We start from the raw sequence: 15,000 nt of genomic DNA, 5'->3' as shown, positions 1-15,000 counted from the left end.
ATGAAACCATATAGAATGCATACTAATGTTAATGGGATGACGTAACCTGCAACGAAAAATGCAACATAGAATATAATGTTCAACATTGGATCTTCGGAAGCAGCAGTGTTCACGCATGACTGACGTTGTTCTCCGTGATATACGTAGACCAGAAGGTCAAATTGAATTAACAGTGGTGCATTTGCTGCCAGAATGATCACCCAAACAATTATTACCATTATTAAACAGTTCTTTTCTGTCCGTATAGTCATCGACCTGATAGGGTGTACTACCGCTAGATACCGGTCGAATGACATCAGCACGAGTGTATAGACACTAGCGTAAGCGCACACATATGTCAAATACTGCATTATTTTACACCAAACTTTGCCAAACGGCCACCGAGGTATTACATATTTAGCTGCTGTAAATGGCACACAAAAGACGATAAAACATAAATCAGCCAAGGCCAGGCTAAATATGAGGATATTTGTGGTATTTACCATTCTTTTGTTTGAAATAATGACGATGATAACCAAAAGGTTACCGATAAACCCAACTGTGACGATTACTCCGAACACAATTGGAACAATTATCTTTAGTAATCTTTCTGCAAAATTATTTTCTATAATCGTCGTATTGCCAAACGAGTTCCCGCTGCTGTCGTTGTGATACATAATCATCCATACTGTCTCCTCACTGCTGTTCACGAATAGATTAGGCGCTGTTGACTCATACCAATTCATTGTGTATTCTCTCTTATTCAAAATCCATCAATTTATCATTTTCATTTTATGCTAGTTTTCTGAAATAAAATAGAACAAAATATAATTAGTCATTACACGCAAGCATAGATTTATTTAACATACAAAAGAAAAGAAATATAAGTTAATTTCAATAGCTATAGACAGTCCCTCAACAAGATAACAGAGCAAATATTTGACATACCTACTTGTTACAGGAAAACAACAGGTAGTTAACAGGCAGTTAATAGATAGAGTGAGAGACGGTCGATAAATAGCGAGAATGCATACATCTCTATTCTGATACCAGTTTGCAATGTTCGTTTTCACATTACAATACCAGGTTTACCGCTGGTGTAAATTTTCTATAGTGTTCTATTTTCATGGCAGGGCAGGTATTTTCTTCAAATCAATTCAATCCAATTTCAATAAATTTAATCACTCCTTAGTTTAAAACTTCGATAATTTCGACTCATTTTTGCACTTCATGCATTATATCGAACTTGCCTTATTTTATAAAATATATCTAGGAACTCATAACTTTGCATCGATGTAACAAAAAAATTATTTTGTTTCGCTCTTATTGGCATTTCACTTCAATAATGCGAATGAATCTTTTCGGAAATTGCCAAAAATATTAGTTCGCTGCCACTCACGATATTCCCAGTACTACATGACGTGTAACTCATTGACATGAACAATATGAAACCCCGCAGCAAAATAATGTAATAATTCATGTAACATTAAACAGTTAATATTCGATTAATTTCTTTCGAAATTTTTGTTATTCGTAATCAAATTAAAAATGTCATAACACTTCCTTTATATGCCAGATTACAACTCGGACATTTTCGTCTCTAGACTAAACATTTCTAATCGTCATTATTTAGCTGCCATTTTCAATCAACTTTTCAACTCATGTTTTTTTCTGATCGATAATTCTCAGATACTTATTCCTCTTCTTACCTCTCCTTGCTTTTCGTTGTCTTACATTTGAAAGTATTTAATTTGTGTCACTCTCAACATGAAATTTATATAGTGAAATAATGAAAATGTCGTTCCCTTTGCTCTTTATTAGTTTTACCTTTCCATGAAGTGGTTATATTAGCAAAATCTTGCAGTTCAGCTGTAATCAGCAGATTCCTAACCATAATGCGATCAAAATTCGACCATTCTCTATTAACTCATTCTTCTGACAAATTTATCACGGATTACATTATCAAAAATATGCATTTATAAGGTGGTAAGTGGGATGAAGGAACATCTGTCAGGATCAGGATCCTACATTGATGCCTTTCGTAGCACGTTGACTTAAGCTCACCTGCAATACGACGTTAATTATTCATATCCTATTTTCAGTCTCCTCAATCATACAGAAAATACTTTTCCCGGAAATTTCAATCTAAGTTTTTTATATAAATTTCAGTATGAATGCTATGCTAAACAGACGTTTTTTATAAGTGTATATCAAGTAAGTATTCCACGAGCAAATATATAAATAAGCAATGAGAAATATAGGAATAATTTGAAATATGAATATATCAATATATACTGGTTCATTTACTGTGAGAGAGCTTTCGAGAAAAAGATTTTGATTCATTACTATAGCAAAAACCTTTCAATGAGGCAATTCTGTATAAATGCATCAGAATTTATAATTTGTAAACTAGCAAGTGTCATTTTGTGCTGTAATATTCCAACAGTGTTGCAAATTTTTCCTGAATGCAAGCCTTCAGAAAGAAAGGAGTGCAGTTCTGATAGTGAATATACTTGGGAATCAACACGCAAATTATTATAATGACTACTTCCATGTACTCAAATATATATATATATATATATATATATATATATATATATATATAATGAAAAGAAACGGGTGGAGCCTCCGCCTCATGAGCTGATTAATGATACATCTAGTGATCGTGTCACCATAAATACACTGGAAATTGCGCAACCTGATAATCACTACCTCATATGAGGTACTGGAAATAAGCACAAAAACAACAAAATGTAAAGATGAATATCACTATATCAGTTCGTAAAAATATGTTGCTCATAGAAAACGTTTGTCACCAGTAGAAGTGTTCTGGTACGTCTCAGATGAAAATATATAAAAGCAAAGAAAAACATTCCACTAAGCAAACATGCTTGAAAAAATATATAACATGAAAGATACTGTCAGTATTTCATGAAATTAATAAAGAACAATGATAAACAATCTGCAATATATTGCAGTAAAAACAGCACAACAAATACTGGAAAGCTCAGAATGAAGTAGCCACTGTAGTATGAGCTCTTTGTAAAAGAGGAACGCATGGGCAGTTATAAAATGATGTGTCAGAAAATTCGACACGAGGACGAAACGGTTTTCCTCGAATCTGAATAGGAATGGAGCGCCACTGGAAATGAGAATAACGATAACAATTGCAAAACATGAACAATGGATGATTTCAATAATCACGATAGATATCTCAAACGGTACATATGCTGCTTGTCAATATATGAATATTACTTGTCGGCGATAATGCTGCAGGTTTGGAATATCAACATAAGAAGAAAAAAAAACAATATAATTTCCAAAAGAACTGAGTGGATCCACTAATGATTTATAACGCTCAACTACTGATCAGCTGTGACATAACGTAAACTATAGACGAAGAAAGAACTTACTCAGAGGTTGTATGGTTGATTAACAGAAAGCCTTTCACTTGATAAACATAAACGAGCAGTATAAAAATTGTTCTTGAATAACATAGACCTAACAACAAGCTGATTTATCAAGCAGGCCAATAATAATTAGCTGACAATGCACATTAAAATGTCATGCAACAGAATTATAAAAGTAATTCCGCTTAATAAAGTTTGTTTCTCACTTTCTTTCATTTTTCTTTCTTTCTTTCTTTCTTTCTTTTTTCTTTCTTTTTTTCTTTCTTCTTTCTTTCTTTCTTTCTTTCTTTCTTTCTTTCTTTCTTTCTTTCTTTCTTTCTTTCTTTTTTTCTTTCTCTCTATGTCTCACTTTCTGCCTCTCTAAGTCTCTCTCTCTCTCTCACTTCATCCCTGCAGCTTACCAGCAAAACGACATTCATATATATTTAGCTTTTGCGGAATGTGTTCTGGTAGAAACCCACAGAAAATCATGGAAGCACACGTTAGATGTTGCAGATCAATAACAACTGAGACCATTGAGAAATACATTGTTGTTCCTGTTGGTGAATCAAGGTGGATAAACGAACCCAGGCAATCTTGAAGACAATAAAGTACTGAACGCCTCTATTACGATATTTTGTAGAATGGATAGCTTAATTCATACAGATACACACTTTTGATCTAAGTAACATGTCTGAATATAAATAGAACATGAAAATAAAAATAAAACAACTTATATCAAGGATTATGGAGTTGCAGAAAAATCTATTCTTCAACGCATTCTTAATATATATCTTTGCGGTGACTATTTCACAAATTAGTTCGGCCAATAAGTCTGTTAGTAATACTAAACAATGATGCAAGTAATATAACTATTTCACGCAGAATAAATCATTTAGAATGAAACATTTTCATATACAGGATGGTTATGTTTACCTTAAATAGGCAATTTTCTACAAATCGAATATTTTCGTAATATATCTAACGTTGGACTACAACGAAGTAGATCCAAAGGAAAATTATATGCCAATAGCATTTGAAAATATGACAAAAAGCGTATCTTGATTATTCTACACAAACCGCTAGAAAAACAAAGAAAGAAAAACAGTTACTCCCTAAACTACGGATGGGATGCGGACATACAAATGCCATGAAAACGATTAAACGTTAGAAATTATTCGAAAAATGTCATGAATGTATATGATGTAAATGCATACTAACAAATAAATTCACGGAGGCAAGAACAGCATTAACTTGGCTAATAATATGAAAGTGAAATTAATGAGGATAGAAAATCAAGCAAACAAAAGATTCAACAATTTTGGCGGAGACCTACCAGATACATATAACGAAGTGCAATACATGATGTAACTGCTAAGTAGATGGAGGCCGTAAACAAAGAATCAATTACCTTATCTAGCAGCCGTGTTTTAGCCAAACATATATATATATATATATATACGTGGTTGTATGTTTGTATTTGCTTACGCACACGCATACATACGCGCAAACACACACAACTATGCACACAAACGCGCATTCGTATACGCACGCACACACACGCACACATACACATAAGCACGCTCACACGTACACACACTTTAGCAATATACGCAAGCATGACAGTTTTATAGCTGCACACTGGAAATTAAGTTGTCAACCTAAAGCACTAACTTACGTTATAAAATATCTCCGAGAATGAGAAAGTAACTATACCTACAGGTATACGAAATATTAGGGACAATGTTATTTCAAATCATCTACATATCGCCAATGACCAATAGAAAATGTTGTGCCTGCATTCATATCTTAGAGGCTTAAATGACAGTATAACTTCTACAGAAATTGAAACAGAAAGAAATTCTATGAAAACTTTAAGAGTAGGGATAATCAAAGTGCGTGGAAATGAAAACTGAAACCGAAAATAAGCACCATAAAATGTGACTGACAGTAAATATGATAAATCGGAAGTGTGAATGACAATAAATATAATAAATCGGAAGATTTTCGATCATATACATCAGACATAAGCGCATTATTAGACAGTCCACACAATATTAGGTGCTATAGCTTCTAAGACACTAGAAAAATACAAAACCCAAGCAAAATATTGCGCATGCTCAAGTCTTATTGAGCTGCGGTCACTTGTGTAATAAAATGACAAACACAATCAAAACAACAAATGATTTAATAATAATTTAACGAATTCCTATGCTTTCTAATGAATATCTGACGTTGCCAGAAATGTTTGGGAAAGCATGGACAATAAGAGAAACCACAATAAACGAAGAATGTTTATTTTATCAAACTATATGGACTTAACCAAATATTGGAAATTACCATAAGCGACACTCTATCACATTTTGCCTCAAATAATCTTGAGATATACTTATTTGTGTATAAGTGAGTGCATACGATTCTGCAAGTGCAACGCTTGGAACTTCAAGTGGAGAGGGCGCTAGTCAGCACCAGCGTTGCTAGAAATAAGAGTTAAAACAACTCATAGTTGCAACAGCTTTTTGTGGCTATTAGTTGTTTTAACTCTTATTAAAATGGTTTCTTTGTTAATACTTTCACGAATGATACGTTGTTTGCTTTCATTTATGAAAGCGATGATAAGGGAATAAAATTATTAGATGATTGTGTGGCATACGTTAATGAATTCTTTTGAAGAAACTAAGTTGGTACGAAAAACAAAGATTTGTCTTAATTTTTAGACCTTATCTTGAAACTATTTATAAGCGGCAATGTACATTATGCTACAACTTATCACTTATGTCAGGGCGCGGGGAACGTTTTTAACCAGCTACCATATATTTATTTACGCCGACATTACCCCTTCATTTGAAAGGAAGAAAATCATAGATCCTTTTAATCGAACAGGTATATTGAATCTATTTTCTTGCATCTATTTATATGAATTTATTTACACGTCCATTATATTGGACAGATGCAGTGTTGCCAGAAGCAAAATTTATGTTGGAACAAGGAACACGTTTGTATATAATTTTACTTACGTCTAGAATTTCATTTTTCACCGACTTGCGTAATTTACCCCGGTTCGCCGACACCTGCATTATGTGGTGCCACACTGGATGACACCAATTAGTAAGAGATAGGAATGACACCAATTGGTAAGAGATATATTAGATTTGTATCAATTTTGTTTCACTGAACAAAATAAATAATAAACGCTTTACAATAAATCTAGACATTGTAAAGAATATAAATCTATCGAAACCCATGAAAAACAGAACGTTATTTAAACACTTATCCATGCAGTGTATCCTTAATGTCGTTTACGTGAAAAATCAACAATATTTTTGATTTCGTAATTAACCATGATTTATTTATATTTATTAAAATTTTACAACGTTTTTCACTGGATACAATTTCATAAATGAATATTTTTTTGAGTAATTTTGTTATAACCGATTGGAAATATGACTATTACTAGTACTTCTAATACTTCTAAAATTTTAATTGTTACGATTGTATCCAAAATACAAAGGCGGTCGCATAATTAGAAACATGGCTGCCCATAAATCAGCGTGATAATCGCTAAATGCAGTGGCCCGGCACAAAATTTACTGCACAAAAGAAAATCTAACAAACAAAAAATGTTCATTTCTATGGAATGTGCATTAGCATAATATGAATGTATTTGTCGTTCAGTGACTTTGGAAACAACGCGTTTCATTTTGGGACTCATTGTTTTAACTCATATTCAATATTAAAACAGTGCATTTAACAAAACATATTCTAAGCACACGAGTTCCCAAACTCTGATAAACACACAGAAATAGACAGTTCGATATATAGATACAATAGTTATTCACAATTTCATCATCATTTCCACACAAATACACGATAAATATACACGCTAATAAATACATCATAGAATATTTTTTGAATTGTTTATACTTATCAGCTAAAGCCGTAAATAATGAAACCTGTTCCAACCTATATATCCATGATCTGTCACAACGCACAAAATTTTGATGTCAATAAAAGAGTAAGTATATAACAAAGTTGAAAACCAATTTCTGGCAATGGTAACTCATATTCATTCCATTATTCTTAAAAGGATAGTAAAACTTGTTCATGCACACAGAATATGACGAAAAGATTCGACAATTCGCTAGAAGTAAAAACGTTGACACAGATATAAATGAATGTTATATTTGTTATTGTGAAAGTTATGAATACAAAAGAAGAAATGTGACGGACACATTTATAAAGATATAGTCACGTCGTCCGATACACACACACAAACATTATGTATATATATATATATATATATATATATATATATATATATATATATATATATATATATATATATATATATATATATATATATATATATATAGATATATATATATATATATATATATATATATATATAGAGAGAGAGAGAGAGAGAGAGATACACATGCTCATACCACACATATATATGTACATATATGTGTGTATGTATGTTCATATATACACACACATATCTAAAAGTCTACCTATTGCTTTGTCTCTACCTTTACATATATGTATAAATGCGTGTGTGTGTGTGTGTGTGTGTGTGTGTGTGTGTGTGTATGTGTGTGTGTGTGTGCGTGTGTGTAGATAGATAAATAGATAGATAGATGTGCGTGCAAGTATATGGAAGTATATTTGAATAATAACAATTGATGAAAAAGCTACATAATATGAAATAAATTGCTTCCAGACAAACCTACCTAATGTTAGTGCTATTTTCATTGCTAGGACACGAATGAAAAGATTATAATAAAGAGAATTATCTTTTCATGACTTTGAGCTTTTTTTTTGTTCCCTTTCTTTAATACATATTTTCTTCCATTCTTATCTTTCTTTCTCTTCTGTCAAAAAATTTGAAAGAACTCACAGAAATATTTCATATTTCTTCTCTTTAGCGAAGCCAATATTTTGTTCGTTTGGCGTTACAGCTTTATTCCATAGAAGCGGATCCAACTATGGAATGAAATATCGACACGTTATCAATATTGTTCTAGTTCAGAGCCCAAATACATTAGAATAGTGTTTTTGCACCCTACTCGACTTTGCTATCGAAAGCGCAGATTAATAATGCGGACTAGTTAATATATCGTAGCTTTATGTGTGATTTCTTTTGTAAATTTTACATTGGACTTCGTTTTTAAATCTATTTCTGATTATGCTACTTGGTGCTTATGTGTTACACGTCCTATTTGCTGGGTTGATTTATTATTAGACAGTGCATTTGCAATCGTCTAATTATTGAATATTATCAGCAAACTTACAATTGGTTGCTTGAACGATTTCAGAATGGTTACCAGATATGTGCTTTACTATGTGCATGCATATTATGTGAAGCGATGATGTGTGCATGTATATATGTATGTGTGTGTGTGTATGTGTGTGCGTTTAAAATCTGAGTGTGCGTTCTTGCATACATATCTGTTTTGTCTCTCAATACACATCTGTGAGCGAAGTTCTATATGACTACTGGTTTCATAATGAAAATATCAACGTTAATGAAAAATATTCAGCCATTTGCATTTATAGTATATACTACAATCGTGCAGTTAATACTGCCCTCTATCTATCTATCTATCTATCTGTCTGTCTGTCTATCTGCCATTTTCGTTACAGAAATCATTCATTTTCCCACTCTCACTTGGTCTTAATTGTCTCTCGGCCGGTGTGTTTGTGCATGTTATTGCCTGAGCTTCATTTGCATATAAGTGTAAGGAATTATGTATGAATACATGTATACAGATACATATTTGTATATATATATATATATATATATATATATATATATATATATATATATATATATATGTATGTATGTATGTATGTATATATATACATATATATATATACTTACACATATATACATATATATGCATATTTATTTATTTATATACATATATGTTTATTTCTATTTTTTAATCTCACAAGAGATATTCAGCAACAGTAATTTTGGAGTAAAGATGTTTGCCAACATAACATGGCAGTCCTGTTTTAGGACGAATGTTGCTGTAATTTAGAACCAGGAGACATCGTTTCTAGCTGGCTATATCACACGATCTGTGTCCTCTTATTTTCGAGCAAAGGGGTAACTAGATTCCCTTGTTCTAAAATATAAGGACACAGATCGGGTCGTATAGCCAGCCGTAGACGATGTCTCCTGGGGCTAAATTACTGCAACATTCGTCCTAAACCAGGACCGCCATGTTATGTTGGTTAAAATCTTTGCACCTATTTTTATTTCATCGTGTTCCTTTCTGTTGAAGAGCGCAGGCTCGAAACGTAATACACATTCTCACGTACACTCATTCTTATTCTCACGTACACTCACATACGCACACAGGAACGTGTATTTTATGTTTAATTTTATGGATAATTTTCAACAAATACAACAAAGTCAACGCTTAAATGTATCCATGCCTACCGTATTCCTATACCCGTGCGAACGAACGAGCAGAGGTAGTAATGGATGCGCAGGAAAATACTAGAAAGTATATCCGTGTTATTTAGGAGAAAAAATGTTGTGCGTTTACCAGTTTCCATATGAATATGCTTGCAATATACAAAGAGCATTGTATTGCGTTTAAATACATAGATACTTGACAGATCTCTTTGTGTTAACAGGGATTTACATACACTTACATGGTTAGGCTTCCACTTGTACACACACAGACATAGAACAGACACACACACACACACAAACATACACACACACACGCACGCACTCGCAAAATCGCACATATGCACACGCACACACACATATATGTATAACCTCGCGCAAATGCCAATAACATATTTACATCAATGCAGTGTGATATGTGGTGGTGAAGGTTGAAAGGAATGAAATAAAATAAGTCATAAGTTCTTCCTGTTCATCATCATCATCATCATCATCATCATCATCATCATCATCATCATCATCATCATCATTATCAATGTCTTCGTCGTCATCGTTATGATAATCAAAATGTCATGTCTTGTATACCACGATGGAATGGGTACACGCTTCTTTAACTTACCTCGAATATGACCATCACATTTTAGATTTTTGGCAGTGATATTTGCGGGTAGATTTAACCAAATATTTTACAGTGTATACTGGAAACATTCTTTCGTAGAGTCATCCAACTGTAGGAATTGAACGTAGAGTACTTATGCTGAATGTTATACCATAAGCCGTTTTATCTTGTATTGTTACAGCTGTGAATTCTTACGAATCACATGGTGTTTCTATACATACATATATATATATATATATATATATATATATATATATATATATATATATATATATATATATATATATATATATATACACACACACACACATACACACACACACACACACACACACACACACACATATATATATATATACACATACATGCATATACATGCATACATGTAATAATGTTATTTTTTCATAATGTTTATATTAACAATTGCGATATTGTACCACCTATAATGATCGTGACAAGCAGCGTGTTGTTCCCAAACTGTGAATTGTTTTTAGTCTAATCGCTTACTGAGGTTTTGATTACTATTGTCACTTCTGTTACGCCGATAATTCAAAATATAATATATCATATGTTTTGTTTATCTTTCATTTAATATCACATTTCCAAATGGGAAATGCATTAATGATTGTTAAACTTCTGTAATCTCTAAATATGATATATAAATATCAGGAATTTATTCACATTATTTCACCTCCAGTATATATTTAAGCTGTGAGTCAAGGAAAAAATAAACAACATCGAATACAATGTTTCATATTGTATGTATTTGAATTGCACACAATGGAATATCATACTAGTAGTATATTTCAATTAATCGAGTAACTATTTAAAATGGTGTTTTCTAAGGTTCATTTATATACAATCATGCACATGAATGCGTTCGTGATTTTCATTATTGGTATAAACAAAGCGAAATGCATAAACACACCTGAGAATCCTTCCAGAACAATGTACATGAACAGGTTATAACAATGATGTATATAATATTTCTATATGTTCATCTAACTATAATTAAATAATGAATCTTCATCACCTGTCTCTTTTTCTTTTATACTTCTGCGTGTTTCAGTCACTGGTATTGCCCATAATATGCTACCACGTTGAAGAGGTTCGGCGATTAAACCGCACCTTGTACATATTTTCATCATATCTATCGGTAATCTTTTTCTACTGTAAAATTTTTAGAAGCAAAACTATTCTGCCTAGCTAGACATCGAAACAAGCTAAAACAACGTCCCTCCCCACTCATTCTCTCTTTCTCTCTCTCTCTCTCTCTCTCTCTCTCTCTCTCTCTCTCTCTCTCTCTCTCTCTCTCTATCTCTCTTTCTCTCTCTCTATATATATATATACATATACATGATTCTTATTATCATTAATATAGTCTTTCGGCACAGCTAGAGGAACCGTAGTTGTGTAATAAATATTTACAGACAATTATTTAACGCGTGGTTTCTTTATGGATCTCTGGTCAGTCCCAAATAAAGTGGCAATATTATGTTGAGATCATTATTCGAGGGGACAAAATTGAGCAGGGCCATAACTCCTATCATATTTAGGTGAAAAGTTATCAAAATTTTCTTGGGTTGTAGATATTGTACGTTGTGGGCAGGTTCGTTTTCCTATTCCTGTTTGTTTGTGCTGTGTGTGTATGTGCTTGTACAGTTAGTTTGTATCCTCGGTATAACAGGTCTGTGTTCATTGCTATATTTGAGATATTTATGCTTATGAGCATATGTGTACATGTGAATCAGTGGATTTAATTTCCAAAGCTAATTAAGGTGGCCACGTATTGGCTAGTTGTAGAATTTCGGTACTCATTCCTCTAAATCTTCCAGCAGACAGTAAGTGGGGATTGATGAACAAGCATCCTCGTAAGATCAGGACTTCAGGTATCATTGAATTTTAATTCTTGCAATATAGAAACATCTCAGTGATGCAAAGAACCTATCTACTGTTTTTTCCTGACACGGCCTGTACTTACCAGCAATTTTGTATTTCATGTTATATGGTATCATTTTTGTTTTAATTTCCTTGACTCACTTCGCCAGAGTCATTGTTGTCCTTTTTTCCAGATGTTAAGGGAAGCAGTATGTAAGTAGTACTTGTAGCTTAGACCGGTCTTGCACCACACCTACATATTTTTCTCCACCCTCTCTTAGTTTGCTTTCAGCTGGTGTAATTTTGGCTTCATACATTATACAGTTTACTTTTCATTGGTGTTGTAGCGAGCATTCGTCTGTTATTCTACACTGATTTTCTTCGGATTCGATATTCTATGTGATTTTTTTACATTATGACATGAAACTGACAAAATACTGTGGATAAATAAAATTCTTCTACCCCAAAAAACAAGTATTCGAAATAAAATTATTATCGTAGTAAGTATTGTATTACATACCATAAATATTTGCACCGTAATCCCGTGTAATATGACTTTATAAAACGGAATAGGGTGCGTCTTGTTCCTTTTTGCCAGCGTTAAGCGTGAGGCAACAGCCTAATCCCTTAACCAGCTTGTAAGAGCAATTGAGTCTCCATAAAATTTTATCCTACTATCTTAAAAGGAAAAGTTGGATTTAAGAATGAATTTCCAGGCTGTAAAGGTTAAAAAACATCTCATCCGATGTGTGAAATTCGGAATAGTAATAGAGCTAAACAGCTGGAAAATAGATAATATATGATACATAGCAGCGACACCTCCACATTTCACTTCATTACTGTCAATTTTGAATAGATAATTTCTTCTAATACATTAAATAAATATTTTACCATTAAATAAATACTATTTTCATCATTTAATTATAGCTTTTTATGGCTTTGCAATTATAATTAATGAGAAATGATATATTTGCATTTTGTTTCATATCATAATAAACATTTTGTAACTTTGAAATTCTTTTTCATTATGAAAATATACATTGCGTTCTGGTGATAAATATGTTGATGCCTTGAGTGTGCTTGAATATATTTGACATTGTATTTATATTTGGAAATGTTTAGTCAAACTAAACAAAGTTTGAACATAAAATGTTTGTCAAAATATGTTGTTTACATCTAATCTGAAAGAGAAAAATGGTGACTAAAACACTAAACGCAACGGCGTCTGTCTCCTGTACTCTGAGGAAATGAGAAAATCGACAATATAACATATGTCTTTGGTATATTCCGATGAGATAGATATAAGCACAACTTCATACATGAATTGTTATATTTGTTGCTGCAAATTCCAAGTAATACAACAAAGACAGAAGAAAATAATTATTTAAATCAACTGTCAGTAATTTAAACTCTCCTCCGTAACCCTACCACATAGACAAAAGCGAACGTGCAATGTAAGAGACAATGAAGAATATGGCGCAAAAAAGCATTGATCCAACGTTCTTTTTTCCGAAATTTGTGATTTCATAGGAACGCACCTGAGATCTCACTTAAAAATAAAACCACATAACATCTGGAAATATTTGTCACCTAGAACCGAATGAAAGAAACTGAAACAAGCCCTTCATATATATATATATATATATATATATATATATATATATATATATATATATATATATATATATGAGATTAAAAATCATATCTTGATAGCTTGAAAACAGTTTCTATCTTGTAAGCTTAAGACAGGATACAAATATTCCAAGCTTCACAACGATGGTAATACTGGTAATAGTCTTATAATAGTCTTAGAACAACTAATACTAAATTTAGATATGTCACTAACCTAAATAACAGCAATGGTGAAATAATCAATCCCAACAGGCGTAAGCGAAATAAAATGGATTGCAACCTGTACCTATCGGTTATAAAATTACCCCCGATATACTTCACATTTTCCTCCGAACATTGGAGATGGACTTTCCCATTCTTAGTAAGTATAGCATAATATCTATGTGGCAAACTCTGATATTAACGTAATCTACTACACCTAACATTGTTGACGATACAGCTGTTATGAAGACTAGGAATTTAGTATTTCCAGGGGTCGCGAGATTTTAAGTTCCTCAGTCAGAGATGCACGGATACTAATACGGCTCTGTATCGAATAAATGATGCTGTTGCTGTAAGATATTCTAAAAATCACATCATTAATACTGGTACATTAAATGTTTCTACGGTTAAGGATCAAAATAGGTGCTCTTCCGTAAACAATGCCTTCGAACAAATTTAGTAAATAAATGTCCTGTTGAAACACTTGGTAAAATATACTGCGATACACATGCAACAGCATTTAATTTTTTTTTTTTTATTTCAATGGATTATTCATGTACATTCTTTTAACCGCAAAGAAATATTGCATACCACTTAATTAGCTTAATTTATTTTCGATCTGAAAGAAATAAATTTTCCTAGATTTATCAGCCGTGCGACGCTTTCATATAGATGGGACAGGGATAGTTGTAAGTTGTGTTCGTTGGAGGCATTACAAATCAGAATGCATAAGTCTGTTTATATGAATAAATGAAATGAAATAGTGATGATTTTTTTTTTTTTTTTCATAAATGAAACGAGGTATATTAAAAAATTCCTTTTAGCTAAATGACTAAATTTATGAAGTGTTAATGATAGCGTTTCCAATCTTCATT

At 32.4% G+C, this 15,000-nt stretch overlaps 1 protein-coding gene across 1 annotated transcript in view; it reads right to left on the bottom strand.

The window, feature by feature from the left end:
- Positions 1-15,000, bottom strand: part of LOC106873422 (allatostatin-A receptor) — a 224,638-nt gene that overhangs the window by 458 nt on the left and 209,180 nt on the right. Inside the window, exon 4 of the mRNA XM_014920777.3 lies at positions 1-784. This exon is cut by the window's left edge and continues 458 nt beyond it. Coding sequence (XP_014776263.1) covers positions 1-725 — 725 coding nt within the window. The 5' untranslated portion in view covers positions 726-784. The remainder of the gene's footprint in view (positions 785-15,000) is intronic.

Source organism: Octopus bimaculoides, chromosome 16 (genome assembly GCF_046866305.1).
Source record: "Octopus bimaculoides isolate indiv1 chromosome 16, ASM4686630v1, whole genome shotgun sequence".
NCBI classification, from domain to species: domain Eukaryota; kingdom Metazoa; phylum Mollusca; class Cephalopoda; order Octopoda; family Octopodidae; genus Octopus; species Octopus bimaculoides.
Note: the sequence above shows the minus strand (reverse complement) of the source record. Positions and strands in the feature narration are given on the sequence as shown.